The 18,817-nt window shown below is 41.2% G+C and overlaps 1 protein-coding gene across 1 annotated transcript in view; it reads right to left on the bottom strand.

Moving 5' to 3' along the window:
* Positions 1 to 1,091: 1,091 nt before the first annotated feature.
* The window catches only part of nmt1b (N-myristoyltransferase 1b), a 41,174-nt gene continuing 23,448 nt past the window's right edge, over positions 1,092 to 18,817 (bottom strand). The window contains exons 9-12 of the mRNA XM_059530693.1: positions 2,290 to 2,460; positions 2,038 to 2,205; positions 1,287 to 1,424; positions 1,092 to 1,209 (exon numbers count right to left, since the gene is read on the bottom strand). Coding sequence (XP_059386676.1) covers positions 1,189 to 1,209; positions 1,287 to 1,424; positions 2,038 to 2,205; positions 2,290 to 2,460 — 498 coding nt within the window. The 3' untranslated portion in view covers positions 1,092 to 1,188. The remainder of the gene's footprint in view (positions 1,210 to 1,286; positions 1,425 to 2,037; positions 2,206 to 2,289; positions 2,461 to 18,817) is intronic.

Here is an 18,817-nt window from a genome sequence, read left to right as displayed (position 1 = left end):
ACTCGCACAAACACACAGTAGAAAGACCCTGAAAGACAGCAAAACACGAGCGCATTAGCCTGTCGTGTTTGAAAGTTGAAATCCCACCCCCATCCACGCCAGTAGTGGTTAACATTTTGATTCATCCCAACGACTCGACTCTTTTGAATCGGTTCGTTCACTTGAATGATTTGTTCAAAAACACTGATTCGCTAGCGAAAAGCAACAACCGCATCTGTTAGCCTATGTACTCAGTGGAAAAGTTTGGAATTCTAAATGCTTCTATAAACCATTTGAATCTAAGATTTATTATCATCTTTATTTAAAATAACTAATTTAAAATTGCATAGAGACTTTTTAAAGAAAACAGTCAGAATTTATGATTTATTTATTTTTAATTAATGTGTAGAAAGGTTTTTTTTTTTTTTTTTTTTGGATTTGTAGGTTTTCTTGTAGGGTATCAACCCGATTGTGCCACCTGGTGTTGCCTTATACATACTACACAAAACAGTGCTCCACGTTCAGCTCTGTTCATGTGGGTGGACATTCTAACAGTTGTTTGGTCTATGAATTAACATCGGCTCTTAGCATAAACAAGCAAACAAACAACAAATAAATAAATGTGTCTGCTTGTCGTTTCCATTAATTGATGTGACACAGAGCTAGCACTACAATACAAGAAAGATTTGGGCCAGATTGATATTATATTAATTAATTAATTGATATTAAATTACTCTTCACAGTTAAACCACCTGTGGAATACAAATACTGTCAAGACCACATTTCCATGTTGTGTTAATATGAAAAAGGTAACTTTTGTGTTATGTAAAACTTTTGTTTTATTATTAAAATAATATTAATAACAATGTATGTTTTATTTCAAATTTTAGATGGAACATGAGCAGCAATCCTAATCTTTAAATTATAATATATATAAATATTTAATTTAAATAGATTCTGTAATGTATACTTATACATTCATTATCTTTTATAAAAAGATAATATAATTTTTTTGAATGAGCAGTACTGAGTAAAACTATAGTGCTGAAATCTGTAATGTAATGTAATGGACAACTTTATCAATAGTAAAGAAAGAAACACATTCATGCAAGTTTCAAAATGAGAAATTATGATTTATTTAATATGTAAGAAAAGTGTGCTATATGATTGCTTGTGTATTTTCATTGTCCATTTGTGCCCAAAATGCCTTTACTTCAGCGCAACACCCACCTGAAATATAGATACAAAATATTAGTCTTTTTGAATTAAAAAAAAAAGGTTTAAACTATCACAGACTGCTTGCTTACCTTGTCTGAGGCCATCTCAGGGCATCTCCAATTGTAAAGGTAATAATGCTTGTGTACATCTCCCATTCTGAACTTAAGGGGCTCCAAAAAAGACTTATTATCCATTATATCCAGAGCAGAAAACACATCAAACTTTCTCTGAACAGAAAAGCAGAGAGTAGGGGTGGTGAGACCAGAACAAATAATAAATGTAAAAGAATCACGAATATACAGGCAGTGCCATTTCTAGGCATAGGCGAGCTAAATCATCACTTGTCCTCTGATAACAGCATTTAATGGGAACAGCGTAATTCAAATAGAGAGCTGAGTGGAATGGAATGAACAAAGGATTAAATAGCTACATTGCTTACTTTTATGCCAGTGATCAGGCTTTTATAGTTTGGTGTAACAAAGGGTTTAATAGGGTTGACTGAAATAATAATGCAATAACTGACCATTTAAATCAATTTTTCAAGCAACAACAACAAAACAATTGAATAAAAAACAGATAAATACAAAAAGTAGCCACTGATCATATCTAAACGTATCCAAATCCAAATGTAATAACATTTATTTATGTGTGATTTATGTGGGGGATTTATCGCCATTGAAAAGCACCAATAGGGATTTGGTCTAGGGCATCAAAATGGCTAGAAACGGCCCTGTCTACAGGTTAGGGTAGTTTGGATGTGACAGATGGGTAGTAAATGTCTTCATATGAGGCACAATCAATGCAGTCAGCTGTATTATGTTGATATTTCATTTGACTTACTGCTTTACAGATGATAAGGATGTCCTTCATTAGCTGCAGCAGTGGGGTGGCCTTGCTGATGCAATAAAGAACACAGGCTGCCTTCAAGCCTTTATGCACAGGGTGGTTCAGAGCCAGTGAGGGAAGTGTGTAGAAACTCACCATGTCAGTTATGGTCTCGGCCATGCTCTGCATAAAAAGTCGCATTAATTCAGAACATGACAGTTAGATGTCTTAATAAAATGGTAAAAAGATCAATTTCATCATACTGACCTCCACAACATATGTGTCAATCACACCATCTTTAGGCAGAAGCCAGTGCTCAATATCCTCCAGAGTCAGGGAAGGAGAAAGATGAAACGCCTTTAGATGTTCTTTCAGAAGAGCCTGAACCACTGGCATATCCTGCAAAGTCATGGGGCGAAGGCCTGTGGTTTTTGTTGACTGTTGTTATAGATAAAGAGGAGAGAGATCATTGATGTAATTACAGACAATGAATTACAAGCAATGTAATTATATCAAAGTGATTTAAATGTGCTGCAAAAATGAGTGCATCCTCCTGAAAATTACTAAATAAAACGTTTCCATAAATAAATAAACAGCACGTGCTTATATATTTACATTTATTCATTAAGCTGACGCTTTTATCCAAAGCGACTTACAATTGCTACATATGTCAAAGGTCGCACGCCTCTGGAGCAACTAGGGGTTAAGTGTCTTGCTCAGGGACACATTGGTGTCTCACAGTGGATTTGGACCCGGGTGGGTGTGTGTGTGTGTGATGTTTGGTTCCAAAACGTCATAAACGCCACAAAAAAATTGTGTGTGTGTGTGAAGAGTTTGGTTCCAAAACATGATAAACGCCATAAAAAAAATTACATCGGCGTTTCCGCCAAAATCAGAAATATATCTGGTCATAACGAAAAGTACATATTTAATTTCACGCAAAATGCGATATCCGACGAGTAATTCTGTCATGTTTTCTCCCTTTCTTTTCAAACCAAGACAAATGCTAGTATCCCTTCTCTGCAGAAAGCAATATGTCCGCCCAACCAATCACAGTGCACCATTCCACGCACTCTAGGCAGTAATGGCTATGCTTTGAAAATGTGGTGCAAGACAGGGACATGGGAAGGCCTCCAGGACGAATCAGGTAGCTCGAGAGCCATGGTGGTGCAGGCAGTTCAGGTTGCCATGGCAGAGCAGGGGACTCAGGTTGCCATGGCGGATCAGGCAGTCCAGGAGGGCCATGGCAGATCAGGGTACTCAGGAGGCCATGGTGGGATCAAGCAGTCCAGGAGGCCATGGAGGATCAAGGGACTCAATAGGCAATGGCAGAGCAGGCAGTTCAGGTTGCCATGGCAGATCAGGCAATCCAGGAGGGCATGGCAGATCAGTGGATGCAGAAGGCCATGGCGGATCTTCCGTGACCTTAGCCGGCTTGGCCATCATGGCCACGGGCATATAGCCCCCCCAAAAAAAATTATTGGGCAAAATTAGGAATTCTGGGGGGCACTCTGGAGGAGTAGGCATTTGAGGGCGCTCTGGTGGTGCAGGGCTGGTTAACTCAGAGGAATCAGGAGATGATGGAGGGCTGAACGGGACCAGTGTACATGAAGGAGAACTTTCTGGAGCAGATTCTGGGGTGATGATAGGAGCGGAGAACTCTAGAGGTGAGCTAGAGGTGAACTCTATGAAGGGAAGATCCCTGCGGTCTTCTGGGGAGAACTGAGTGGCTATTACCATAGCCATGGGGAAAAACTGGGGGAAAAAAAACTTTCAACAAATGAAAACAAAACGGGGAGAAAAGGTGCCGGTTACTAGTTTCTTTAGGTCTGGAATTATGTCATTGGTTGCTACTGTGAGGAGCACGACGCAAGCAACAAGGAGATGCGGAGTTCAATTCAAACATACAGTCTTTAATAATGTCCAAGGAAACAGGAAAACACGTAGCAAAAGTAGACATGAACAATTCCAGACAAAGGAGAACAGAATGGGCTAGAACTCAAATAGGACAGATAACGAGGGGCAGACAAGTGAGGAGGATAACTAACAGTGTTGGGAGTAACGCATTACAAAAGTAACATTACAGTAACGTTACTTTTTGCTGTAATGCAGTAGTGTAAGGTATTACTAATCAATTTTCAGTAATATTTCACTCGGTACATGTTCAGTAACGCTTGTGTTACAACACACTTTTAGCCCAAAATGTAATTGTTCAAAGAAAAGAAAAAACAAAAAAAAACAGCAAGACCGCAAGACATTAACAAATGAAAAATTAAGCAAATAAGTTCTATTTCCTGTTTGTGGTCAGTCAATAGCTACGTGTGTTGTCTACCTCTGATATATTTGTTTAGAGATTTTTTTTTTTATTCATCTCTCTCGCTGGCAGAACTTTGTATTGTGTGATGTAGTCCAGTGAAGGCATGTTTAGGGTGGGTTTTACAGGAGAGCCGCATGGATACTTGCATGACGCGGCAAGATTTCGACCTCTGTGCTCGAGGCTATTAGCTCTGCCCGGCTCGCTGTTAGCCCCGGCTCGCACTGGCCAGTGGAAAAGCGGCTAATGGGTGAAGATAGCAGAAGACTGTACATTCACGAGATGGACGTATGTGCATCTTGTCATTTTACATTTGCATATAGCATTAGAGCTTACATATAGTCCTGTTGTGCAATTCACAGATATTGACAGATAATCACTTTGCCCATACCATACTTTTAACAGACTTGGATTGTTTATGATTCTGGCTGTCATCCTTTCTTGCATTGTCTTGTGCCTTCACTTTGCCAATTATAAACTATATATTGTTAGTTGCCTGGATAGCCCACAGTCATTATGCTACTTCAATATGCCCTCTACTTGATGTAAAATGCTCTGCAGCACATTTTGTCATTTTAAAATGTTAAGTTCTACTTCTGTAATTATTTTGGTGAAAGTAACTCAAAAGTAACACAGGAGTAATGTAACGCATTATAATTGTGACACAGTAATATTGTAAGGTAACAAGTAATCTATAATGTATTAGTTTGGAAGTAACTTGCACAACACTGATAACAAATAATATAAAAAGACTAGTAGAATAAATGGGGACAGGAACAGGAAGGACCAAGTAAGGACAAACTGTCATGAATCTGGTATATGAACTTCCATTCATTCACCACCAGAGGTCACCCGCTCACTACATGGACTCCGGCACTACACCCACTGTTGGACTTCACCCCGGACTACATTTCCCATCACCCATTGCACTAATTGCATACACATCTCAAGGCACTGATCACACACGCACTTCTGATTATGCTGACTGCACACAACTGTACCCACCACACACTCACTATATAAACACTCACTCAGACACCTTCAGGCTGCCGAGTATTGTATGCGCTTATCGCTAGTTAGCTGATAGCTACCCTACGGAGCCTGCTTTGGAGTTTAAAGTTTAGTCTTAGTCCTGCCTTGCCTGTTTCCCTGTGTTCTCTTCTTTGCCTGCTTGCCTTGGATTACCTCTCCTGTTTGGATACTGTTTGCCCCTGCCTGGACTTTGCTTGTACCTGGATTATCCCTTGTGTCTCACCCTGCTGGATACCGTTTGCCGTGGACTGACCCTTGCTTGTTTCACGGAATGCTCTAGCCATTCCTTCTGCACGCCTGTTTGCCATCACCTGATCTATGCCCGTTTCTGACCATTTCTTGTCAATAAAAGCTTTGTGTATGGATCCTCACGTCTCCCGTCTGGTTTGCCCCGTTACAAACAGGAACTAAACAGGAACATACATGTGACAATCATGAAATAAATGTCATCTAAATGGAAGCTTCTTACAAACTGATCACTGAAGAATCATGCAGCAATTATATGAATCAGCACCCATAATTCATGAAGCAAAGTAAATATACAAATACAAGCAGGTTGTCATAAATATTGTAAGGGAAAGATTTTAAAAAATGTTTTGTTTGTTTGTTTTTGTTTGTAAACTGGGGTTCAGGGGCTATCAATAAGGAGTTTCAATCAATTCTGAGTTGAAACTTGAACTCTTGAGTTGACTTACCCTAAGATGGGAAATTCTGACTTTTCGGGTTCATAACAGCTGAACTGAGTAGGCAGAACAGTAAGTTAACGAACTATTAATTTTCATAGTATGCCACAGGCAAAAGAAGCCTAAAAAAGCAGCTAAACATGAAGTATAAAAACATAACTCAATCAGGTAAAGCTTTAACCATAAAAGGTTCAAGGGTGTAGGCTACATGATTTTATAAACATTTGACACATTAAATAAAAAAGAAAAAAACATTCAGTATCTATTTCAAAGTGCAGCAGCATTTTCCACAGTCTAATGCTATTTTCACATAATTAAATGTTCTCTAATCCAAACGATTGCATTTCTTAATTAGAGTAATGAATTAACATTTGACTCCTACTCAGCGAACAGCAAGAAGGCTAGCAAAATAATGCAGAACAAATGAAGCCACAATACAAAGTATTGGAAGAATATTAAAATACAACAAGAAAAATATATAGGAAAATCAAAATCCAAATACCAAATTAATTTAACAGCTGTGGTGGTGGTTACGGCATCGGCATATATATCTAAATACTTTTCCATCTGACATCCTTCCATTCCATATAGCAATCAGCTTCATTTTCAAATATTACAATATTTATAAATATTACAAATATTTTCATCGAGAGTGTGACAGCATGACACACTTTCCTTAACGCTCTATATAGCAGCCTTACTAATGTAACGATATTTGCTTTCGCCAACCTAGGGAGGCAAAATAGTGTAGTGATGGGTACTTGCGTCACCAATGACATTATGATATTTGGATCATGGTTAGGAGTACATCACATAAGAAAGATTGGTGGGAACTCTAACTCGTAGAACCTCTTCTGTATCACCAAAACAAGGAAGTGTAATAAAATAAATTTTAACAAAAGATAGACAAAAGTCAACAACTACTAAATGAATACCATAAATGAAATGGGAATAAAGTGCATAAGATTATGTTGGATGTTGCAATGTCAGAGCTATGTTATCTGGAAAGATAAACTGTTGCTACTCTGAAAGAAATAAGGTGAAGAACACTATTATGCCTCAAACAAATACATGAAAGATTTGCTATAAACTGCAATCAGCTATATAATATCTAATATTAATTAAGATAAATTATATACTGATAATAACTAATAATGCAAAGGTCTCTGGAAGAGGTTTTGGATAAGTGATATTTACGTTCTCTGAGTTAGCAGTCTGGTAGCAGTGACTTCATCCACTGGTTGTGCTGGTAACAATGCAGTGGGGAAAGGAGCAGGAATCAGTTTCGACAGCCTTGAACGTGAAATGCTGGAGGATGCTGATCTCCTGGAGAACCAAAGGGTCCTAAAATCTGGAACATGCAGATGTGGCCCTACAGTAGGTACAGAAGGTCCTTAGCCTGGAACACGAAAGCAAAGGTACCTTGGGAAGAAGGTTTGCTAGCCAGAGCTTAACCTTGTTACAGATGTCTGTGTCTTCTGCCTCTCTGGGCTAGAGTCTCAGAACTTAGTCGATCCGCTTTGTCTCTCTAGGCTGGAGACTCAGGACATGCTGCATCTGTTTTTGTCTCGCAGGACGAAGACTCTAAAGTCTAAACGTAGATTATCTCTTTCCTTGCAGGCTGGAGGCTCAGAACATGGTTTTATCTGTTGCTGCCTCAAAGCTGGAGATTTAGAACTTGACATATGTTATTTCCACTTCCCTCATGGGCACAAGGCTCAGATTGTTGGTAATTTGTTGCAGTCCTTTCCTTCACAGGACTCAGACTCAAGAATGGAGGTTGATCTGTTGCAGTCTCACCTTCACATGCTGGAGACTCAAAACAGTTGTTGATCTGTTAGTGTCTCCTAGATGTGTCAGAGACTCAGAACCAAGGTTGATCTGCTATCGTCTCACCCATGCAGGCCGGAGACTCAGAACTTGCTCTGTTAGTGTCTTTTCCCTGACAGGACTCTGATTCAGAACCGGTGTAGCTGTTATTGCCTCTTCCCACATGGGACTCAGACTCAGTACCAGAAGTGTCTTTTGGCAAGGTACATTTATCTCTTTTCGATAAGCAGGAGATTGCAATCTGGCGCTTCTCCATTTCCAGGCTGTCATTGTCTGTTTCCATCAGAGTTCCTTCATTCCTCCTGTGGAACTTATTTGCATAGTCCTAACACACATTCAGAAAAGTGTCACTAAAGGTTTGCAAGTGTAGTTCTCACATACCAAACCAAAACCATAATACCTTTGGCAATATTACAAACACATTAAATCTAAATATGATTGGAAAAGATTGAACTGTCATGCATGCATTCATTTGTCCAATAACAGCTGAGTTTGTGTAAGATGTTGCACTACACGTCACTGTCACTGAGAATAATTATTTCTCTGAATAAGACGTGTGTTGTAGTTTGCATCAGTTTAAGGTTTGAGAACATAGTTATGAATGGATTTGGATGGAACTCTGTGATCCCTCTTTGTTTCACCCATTGCTGCTGTGTCCAAATGAATTAATTTTTATTGCGGTCACAGGCCAAAACCTGAGGAATCAGTCTGTTGGTGGGTGAAGGGCAGAAACTGCATTTGAACTTTAAGGAAGTCCTGTCCTTCCTGGGCTTTGTACCAATCATCTTTATCTGATGGCGTTGGACAGTTTGCTTATGTTAGTCCACCAATATCCAATCAAAATGTAGCAAACCTTTGTCCACTATTGTCATCAGAGAGTGGCCCCGCCATAAACTGGGCCTTGGAATGTGCTGTCCACTACACTAATGTACTCAACATCCCCGATGTTATATAAAAAAACTACCATGTGATAATGGTACCGTTCAAATAAATAGGCATGTGGATAAGGCAAAAAACAAAACAAAAGAAAATTCTAAATAATCTTCTCCCGATGTAAATGTAAATCCCTGTGAATTAATGCAGCCTCCTCATCTAAAAAAAAAAAGTTACATGACATTCAGCCAAGCATGGTGACCCATACTCAGAATTCGTGCTCTGCTTTTAACCCATCCAAAGTGCATACACACAGCAGTGAACACACACACAGAGCAGTGGGCAGCCATTTATGCTGTGGTGCCCAGGGACCAGTTGGGGGTTCAGTGCCTTGCTCAAGGGCACCCAAGTCATGGTATTGAGAGAGCATTGTACATGCACTCCCCCCACCTACAATTCCTGCCAGCCCAAGACTCGAACTCACAACCCTTCGATTGCAAGTCCGACTCTCTAACCATTTGGCCACGACTTCTCCTCGACTTCTACAGAATTTTATATAAAAGAAGATGCCATTTTTTTGTCACTTTCGCAGAGTCTGCATGATGAAAATATATGCAATGAGTGAATGTACCAGCACTGCAAAAAATGTTTTTTATGATGTAATTTTTTTTCTGGTCTCTTTGTTCCTTGGATTGTTTTTGTGTTCGATGGAGCATCTGGTAGCTGCTCCTTAGAGGAGGGGGTAATGTCACAATGTCTGGTCTGTACATGACGTACATCGTCTGCAGGTATAAGGTATTTTATTGCACTTTAACAAGTATTTTGAACAGCCTAGATATATGCAATATTTTAAACGAGCCCTCACTAACTGAGTTAAATGCAACAGTTAGCTATGTTAGAATGCATCTCATTCTTGTTTCTGTGGCGGTGCGTCGAGCTCGGTCCGGAGCGCTGTTTGACTGATGCATCAGTTCAATTCAACTTTACTCCAAATATATGAACTTACCTGTTTTCAATACTTTATATTTAACGTGTTCGTTTATGTCTAATATTAGTGTTTACTATTGATTTTCACCGGTGACTGATTTAGACTGGTAACTTCTGTGCGCAGATGGGGCAGATTTGTCACAGGACGTGTGATATGACAGTTGCATCCGACTATATATGAACTAGCTTTTTTAAATGCATTATTTTTATAGTTAACGTTAGTTTATCAGTATGTTTGAAAGTATATTTTTTCGATTACTGGTGATTCCATAGGCTCTCTCTGGTGCACCTGCATGGTTTAAAACACCAAATAGTTATGCTATGACAAGAACAAAGAGTCTCTCTTGCTCCACCCATGCACGATAATATCGTGTATCGTCAATTTCACAGGCTGACAATTTGAAAAATGACCATATCGCCCAACACTACTTGACATCACTGAAACGATCGTAGAATTTGCGCTTGTTAAGGCATGAAAAACAGCCATACAATTAAGCAGCACTAGCGCAGTAGTAAGAGTGACAATATGCCTAGGTTAAGTTGATCTGGTTTAGATTTAGTTAAATTTTTCAGACATTTGATATTGAATATTGATGTTACATAGTTTGATGTTAATCTTGAGTTGTTATACTAATACGTCATTATTATTATTCATGAAATTATATTATTATGTAGCGACAAGGAGCTCCCAGCACCCTGAAACAAGAATGTGGCGAGGGGGGCGTGGTTTGGCGGAATCTGCAACGGGAGAGAGACGAGGGAGCAGAGCGAGGCGTAAGTAGGTCAAGTGCAAATAACGAACACGTGTGTTTGATTGCAGTAATTGGCGTGGAGAGACCGGATATAAGCCGGGACACCGCAGAGAGGGAGGAAGAGAGACACGCTGGGACCTCGTGCAGTGCTGAGAGAAACCGACAGAAACCGAATTCTGAGTTATTGACTGTGATTGTGCAGTAGCACGTTGTGTATGCCAAGAGGGCACCGTTACTTGTTTTTCCGGGACTCCTGCCGCAAGTGGTTGATGGCCGATAGTAGCGACGTTGAGGACGTGATCGATTGTGTGGTACTGGAGCAGTTCGTGGCCAAGCTGCGGAGGAAGACGGCGCATTGGGTCCAGTGCCACCGCCCGACGTCGCTGAACCAGGCCATCCAGCTGGCGGAAGACCAAATGGTGGCGTGTCCAGGGGTCGGCGAACCCTTGCCATCGGCTTCTCTCTCTCCCTCTCTCTCCTCCCCTCCCCCCTCTCTCTCCAAATCTGTCCCTCTCCCTAGGTCCCGTGGAGGGCTTCCAGCAGCGGGGCTCAGGGTTCCTCCCAGGGGTGGGAGTTTGCCCACGGGATACTTTCCCCAAGCCACGCCCTCTCCGCTCTATCCTCGCCAATCCCTTGACCCACTTCCTGCTGCCAGGGCGGCTGTAAAGTCTGGGCCGGCCTGTTGGCGCTGCGGGGACCCAGGGCATTTTATTGAAAGGTGTCCGCTGATGGAGGTGGGGACATTGATCCGGGTTCCTGACGCACCACAGGCTGCCCTCGATCAAGCTGGCCTATACCAAATACCCGTGAGTATCAAGGGGGGTACATATCAGGCTTTGGTTGATTCCGGATGTAACCAATCCTCCATCCATCAAAGTCTGATTCATCCGAGGGCATTGGATAATAGCCGCATTGGTTAAGGTTCGGTGTGTACATGGGGAAGTGTTGGATTATCCTATTTTGCCTGTGGATATTCAATTCAGGGGAGAAAAGCATAGAATAGAGGTGGCAGTTAATCCGCACCTCAGGCATCCGATAATTTTGGGTACGAATTGGCCCTCGTTTAATAAATTATTGGGGTATTTATGCTCGGATGTCTCTTGGGGGAAACAAGAGAAGGTTAGAGTAGCGCAGGTGAGAGAGGCTGAACCGGAACCTCCGGAGCCTGTTGCAGGGGAACCAAGTACTCTCGAGCGGAACATCCTCCCTGAGCGCGATGATTTTTCCCTGGAACACTCCCGTGACGAAACGCTGAAAAACGCCTTTGATCAGGTTCGTTCGATCGACGGACAGCTTCTTCACCCTGATCAACCGCTCTCTTATCCTTATTTTTCAATTTTAAAAGATAAGTTGTATCGGGTGATCCAAGATGCCCAGACAGAGCAAGATACAACCCAGTTATTAATACCTAGAAGCCGTCAGGAAATGCTTTTCCAGGCGGCTCATTGTAATCCAATGGCCGGGCATTTAGGGCAAGCGGCTACACTAAACAGTCTCATGGCCCGCTTCTTCTGGCCGGGCATTCACGAGAATGTGCGCAGGTGGTGCGCGGCTTGTCGTGAATGCCAGTTGGTGAATCCACCGGCCACCCCAAAAGCACCATTGTGCCCCCTACCGTTAATGCAGGTCCCCTTCGAACGAATTGGCATGGACCTCATTGGGCAATTAGAGCGGTCAGCACGGGGACATCACTTTGCATTAGTTCTGGTGGACTATGCAACGCGATATCCTGAAGCAGTGCCTCTCCGCTCTATTTTCGCTAAGAGTGTGGCGAGTGCACTGTTTCAATTAATCTCCCGGGTGGGGATCCCAAAGGAGATCCTCACCGATCAAGGCACGGCATTTATGTCACGTACTATTCGTGAGCTTTACGAGTTATTGGGCATTACATCGGTTCGAACAAGCATCTATCACCCACAAACAGACGGACTGGTCGAACGATTTAACCACACGTTAAAATCCATGATTCGTAAGTTCGTTCAGGAAGACGCCAAAAATTGGGATAAGTGGCTAGAACCCCTCTTGTTCGCTGTACGGGAGGTCCCGCAAGCCTCCACGGGGTTTTCCCCCTTCGAGCTTCTTTATGGGCGTCAGCCCCGCGGGCTCCTCGATGTCCTTAAAGAAACTTAGGAGGACGGACCTTCTAATAGTAAAAATGAAATTCAATACGTCATGGACCTGAGAACAAAACTCCACACGTTGGGGCAGCTGTCAATGGAGAATTTGTTGCAGGTTCAAGACAAACAGAGTCGGTTCTACAACAGGGGGGCTAGACTACGTCAGTTTACAGCGGGAGATAAAGTGCTTGTATTACTCCCTACGTCTAGTTCAAAGTTACTCGCGAAGTGGCAAGGACCCTTTGAGGTCACAAGGCGAGTTGGGGATCTCAACTATGAGGTAGCTCAAACAGATAGGGGCGGGGCACATCAAATATATCACCTCAACCTACTCAAAAAATGGTCTGAGGCTGAATCAGTGATGCTGGCGACGGTAGTGAGTGGGGAGGAGGATCTCGGTCCAGAAGTGAGTTCAAAATCCCAATCTCTCGCTCTGGCCCCTGGAGGAGACCACCTCTCGCCCTCGCAGCTCACTGATATAAAGTCCATTCAAGCAGATTTTGCTGATGTGTTCTCGCCCCTGCCTGGTCGAACGAATCTCATTCAGCACCATGTTGAGACTGAGCCGGGCGTGGTAGTCCGCAGCCGGCCATATAGATTACCCGAACATAAAAAGAAAGTGGTTCAAGGGGAGTTAGAGGCAATGCTAGAAATGGGAGTAATAGAAGAGTCCAACAGTGACTGGGCGAGCCCGATAGTGTTAGTTCCTAAAACGGACGGCTCAGTGCGGTTCTGTGTGGATTATCGAAAGGTGAATGCTGTGTCGAAATTCGACGCATATCCAATGCCCAGGGTGGACGAATTGCTTGATCGACTAGGCACTGCTCGCTTTTATTCGACGCTGGACTTAACTAAGGGTTATTGGCAGATCCCCTTGTCTCCCATGACCAAAGAAAAAACAGCTTTCACAACGCCGTTCGGTTTACACCAATTCGTTACTCTTCCATTCGGTTTATTCGGGGCTCCAGCCACCTTTCAGCGTATGATGGACAAAATTCTCCGTCCGCATGCTGCATATGCCGCCGCCTATCTGGATGACATAATCATCTACAGTGGTGATTGGCGGCAACATATGCAGCATTTGCGAGCGGTCCTGAAGACGCTATTATTGAAGGTTTGTACCTAATTTTTAGGATACTGCTAGCCCGCTGACTGATTTAACTAAAAAGGAGGCACCAGATAGAGTCCAGTGGACGGAGCAGTGTCAGCAGGCTTTCACCCAGATAAAGGCTGCTCTGTGTGGCGGACCGCTCCTAAATGCTCCTGACTTTTCTCTCCCCTTTATCTTGCAGACAGACGCGTCGGACAGGGGGTTGGGCGCGGTCCTGTCCCAGGAGGTGGAGGGAGAAGAACGGCCGGTGCCGGGACATCAGTCGTAAGCTCTCTAAGAGAGAGACGATGTACAGCACCATAGAAAAAGAGTGTCTGGCTATCAGATGGGCTGCTCTTACCCTCCGGTATTACCTCCTGGGGCGGGAGTTCACTCTCTGTTCGGACCACGCTCCCCTGCAGTGGCTCCACCGCATGAAAGATACCAGCGCGCGGATCACCCGGTGGTATCTCGCGTTACAACCTTTTAAATTTCAGGTGATCCACAGGCCGGGTGTACAGATGGCTGTGGCTGACTTCCTCTCCAGGAAGGGGGGGGGGGTATGTGGCGAGGGGGGCGTGGTTTGGCGGAATCTGCAACGGGAGAGAGACGAAGGAGCAGAGCGAGGCATAAGTAGGTCAAGTGCAAATAACGAACACGTGTGGTTGATTGCAGTAATTGGCATGGAGAGACCGGATATAAGCCGGGACATCGCAGAGAGAGAGGAAGAGAGACACGCTGGGACCTGACAGAGAAACTGACAGAAACCGAATTCGGAGTTATTGACTGTGATTGTGCAGTAGCACGTTGTGTATGCCAAGAGGGCACCGTTACTTGTTTTTGAATAAACGAGCGTCCCAGCAACAAGCCGACCCCTGTCTTCTTCCTTCCTACTAAGACTGTATAGAACCTCATCACAAAGAACTAAGGTTACTCTACATGTCTAAGGCATGTTGGCATCACCGAGTCACCTTGAGCAAGCGGATTGGGTTTCCCCTCAGGGAGAACCCCATGGTCTTGAGCCACCACAGTAGGGGTCTCATGTACAGCAGGCCAAAAAGATCTCCCATAAGAATCCCACACCACTTCCAGAAAAGTGTTTCTCTGTACTGGAGAAAGCACACTTTTCTTGGCATTAAGTCTAAACCCCAGTTCTTTTATGTGGGTGAGAATGACATTTCGATGCCGAACCGCCATCTGATCAGATTGAGCTAATATCAACCAATCATCAATGTGGTTGAGTATGTGGATGCTCTGGTGTCACAGTAGAACCAGAGCAACATCCACACTGGCATACCCAGATCCACAATAGAGCTGAAACAAGTAATCGATTTAATTGATTAAAATCGATTATTAAAATAGTTGGCAACTAATTTAGTCATCGATTAGTTGCTAAACAACTTTTATTTGCTGTAAGAGGCTCATTTTGTGCATATTTTAAATTTGCGGTGACCATAGTGTGGCAGTAATGAGCCACCGCAGGGTTTATTCAGCCCCTACAGCAGGAGAAGTAGCGAATAGCTATGGAGGTAAATCAGTAGCTAAACTCGAGAGGTTGAAGATCTGAATGTGAGAACTTGTCATATTAATATTTGTATTTGTAAGTTAAAATGTACACTCACAGCTCTGATGTGAAAAGCTGAATCTTTCAATTTGCACACACAGACAATGATCAAAACACCCGTGTTTTGAATTGGAAGTTGTAGATTAATAGTTACAAATGTGTAGAATGACATTCACACAAAGAAAATGACATACACACATGTTTACGACATATTTACTTTTGCACTTTACTTCAGTTACGCTGCACAACGTCAAGTCGGCACTTACAACCTCTCAGATCTGGAAGTACAAGTTCAAATCCTAGCGCTCTGACTTTTGCTACTCTTTTTGCGGTATTCTGTTGCAAAACTCACTTGTGCACTTGTATATGCAGATGTGAGAGAGCAGAGCTGGGGGCGGGGCTTTGGTGCGAATGAAGACATTTTATTGGTCGATGCCCGACCAATGAACAACGCCAATTGTTTTCACTGAATATCCTTAGCTTTGACAGGATTTTAAGACACTGCATTCATTTTGCCATTCAGGTATTATCTAGTAGACAAATAATGCAACATATTTTATATGTATATCCCACTGCATATTGCAGAGTAAACTCGCTGTACCAGAGCATGCTTTGATCTCACCGCCACGCGGTCACGTGGTTCATGGAGCTATCAATAGTACTAAACTAAGCGTTTTGTCAATATGCTTGAAATGTATTAAATGGGACAGACAGTAGTTACATTATATTTGCAGCGATTTATAGTAATTTGTAACACAAAGTGCATTGATTATGCATGGATAACTACGTTGACTAATGACTATGCGTTACAATAGCATTTTATACTGAAAAATGGAACAGCATTATGTTCTCATACTCCTCCTTTGCAGTTAAATGTGACTAAACAATTAAGTGTAACTTTTAACCAATAAAATAACTGTACTACATGTTAACTCAGTCCTGTTTAGTTAATTTGAAGAGATCATGGTACTACATAATATGCGCAATAATTATGATCCATGAATGACCATTTGAAATATAACTTTCTAATATGGTTATTATTTATACTACAATAACTGTAGTATTTAGGTTTAAATTCCAGTGGAAAGAGGCACGCTTTAAATTAGAGGCATTTGGTGGACAGAAAGATAATATTCATATGCAATTCCATTGCTTAAACACTAGATGGCCTTGTTGATGTTTAATAAATACATGTATTTAGCTCTACTAGCTGCTCAAAACAGTATTTCTGGTCATTAGTGCTTATTTTTTAGGTTTTGCTGTTTAATGTACATTTAGACATTATTAAACACTCGATTTTTATTTTAAAAAAATTTATAATAATAATGTTGCATTTAAAAAGATTCATTACTGACAAGCAAATTAGGAATTTAACCCAATGAAGATGTTAAAATTATTTTTACAAAACATAAAAATAATAAAAACAGCATTATATTGCAACTCTGGTACAGTGATATGCAGTGGGATATACATATAAAATATGTTGCATTATTTGTCTACCAGATAATACCTGAATGGCAAAATGAATGCAGTGTCTTAAAATCCTGTCAAAGCTAAGGATATTCAATGAAAACAATTGGCGTTGTTCATTGGCCGGGCATCGACCAATAAAATGTCTTCATTCGCACAAAAGCCCCGCCCCCAGCTCTGCTCTCTCACATCTGCATATACAAGTGCACAAGTGAGTTTTGCAACAGAATACCGCAAAAAGAGTAGGAAAAGTCAGAGCGCTAGGATTTGAACTTGTACTTCCAGATCTGAGAGGTTGTAAGTGCCGACTTGACGTTGTGCAGCGAAACTGAAGTAAAGTGCAAAAGTAAATATGTCGTAAACGTGTGTATGTCATTTTCTTTGTGTGAATGTCATTCTACACATTTGTAACTATTAGTCTACAACTTCCAATTCAAAACACGGGTGTTTTGATCGTTGTCTGTGTGTGCAAATTGAAAGATTCAACTTTTCACATCAGAGCTGTGAGTGTAAATTTTAACTTACAAATACAAATATTAATATGACAAGTTCTCACATTCAGATCTTCAACCTCTCGAGTTTTGCTACTGATTTACCTTTATAATAGCCAATATCTGGCCTCGTTTTATGTCACGTGCTTCCCGAACTGCGTCTGCTGCATTCAGCGAGATGGTGGAGACAGACGGCAGTGGAGTAAGCTTGAGAAAGAAAAAGAAAGAAAAAGAAAAAAGCGGAAGATAAAACTAATCGAACGAAGTCATCCAAAGTGTGGGAGTACTTTACTTTGAGCCTTCAAAAAATAAGAGTAACCTGTAAACTCTGCACTACTGAAATGTTTAACTGTTTAAGACTTTTATTTGTGCAGATTCTCCAGTACAATGTTGTTTGCAAATGTTAAGTTGTAAAAGCTAATAACATTGCTTTTTAACAGTTAACATTTAAAGATTTACAAACATGTTCTGTGATCAGTTTGTCGTTTACCAGTTCATAATTCAGTCTTGCAGCCTAATTATGACTGAATGAGAGAGGTAAATGTTTAAATGTTTTTGAAGTTCACTTTTTTTTCCTAAGTATTCACTGCTCTTTTTCACACAGCAGCTTTTTTGTGTGTGTCCATTTTTTTTTTTTTTTTTGGATTTTACTTTAAAATGTGAGTTCCATTCAGGTTTCATGCCACTGGCACTTTATTTGAAGGATTGTTTACAATTTCAAAGCATAAGCTATAAAGCTGTTTCCCAGGTATAAGTTGTGTGTTTACAGGAAAAAATAATAATAAAATGCAATGTACTGCAAATTTATTCTGTTTTATTCTAATTCTTTATGAAAATATTTTCTGAAAGATTCCTTAATAAGCTTTGTTCGGGATGTTAAACTACTTTAGGAGCCCTAAGGACTGCCATGGTGAAAACATTATTTGAAATCTCCTTGTGAAATTTGCTAGAGTATGGGTCAGTGTTTTGATTGCAGAAGAGTTTGACAAAGCATTACTAACACATAATAAAACAAAACTCCAGGTATATTTTTGATGAGGATATGACCATGCAAAGTGGTTAAAATCTCTAAAAAATCTATGTTGAATGATAAAGACCCTTTGTTAATAATTTAATTGGAAAAAATGGGCAAAACTAAAATATAAGTACATAAAGATTAAACGATTAATCGTAAAAATAATCTACAGATTAATCGATTATCAAAATAATCGTTAGTTGCAGCCCTAATCCACAACTCCCTTTTGTAGTTAAAGTAGACACATCTATGATCTGGGTAAGAGCAGTCCTATCCCAGCATAATGGAGCCTGCTTCTATTTTGCATGCTCAAATGCCATTGGCCAGTGAACTCCCCCAGACGGGATTTTATAGGGGTTTATTATTCTCAGAGAAAGGAGTTACCCTATAGTGTTGGCTACTGATGCAATGTCTAGCTCGCTCCTCTCAGGGAACCAAGGTTATGTTAAGTAAGTGCATAAGTTATCTTGCCCCGCTATCATATATATATATATATATATATAATAAAATATAAATACCTGCTAGATGAAAACAATTAATACATGGAAATTCATGGAAACAATTAATTCATTTTCAA

The sequence above is a fragment of the Carassius carassius genome, chromosome 39 (genome assembly GCF_963082965.1).
Source record: "Carassius carassius chromosome 39, fCarCar2.1, whole genome shotgun sequence".
NCBI lineage: Eukaryota > Metazoa > Chordata > Actinopteri > Cypriniformes > Cyprinidae > Carassius > Carassius carassius.
The sequence above is the reverse complement of the archived record's forward strand: the minus strand, read 5'-3'. Positions and strand labels throughout refer to the sequence as shown.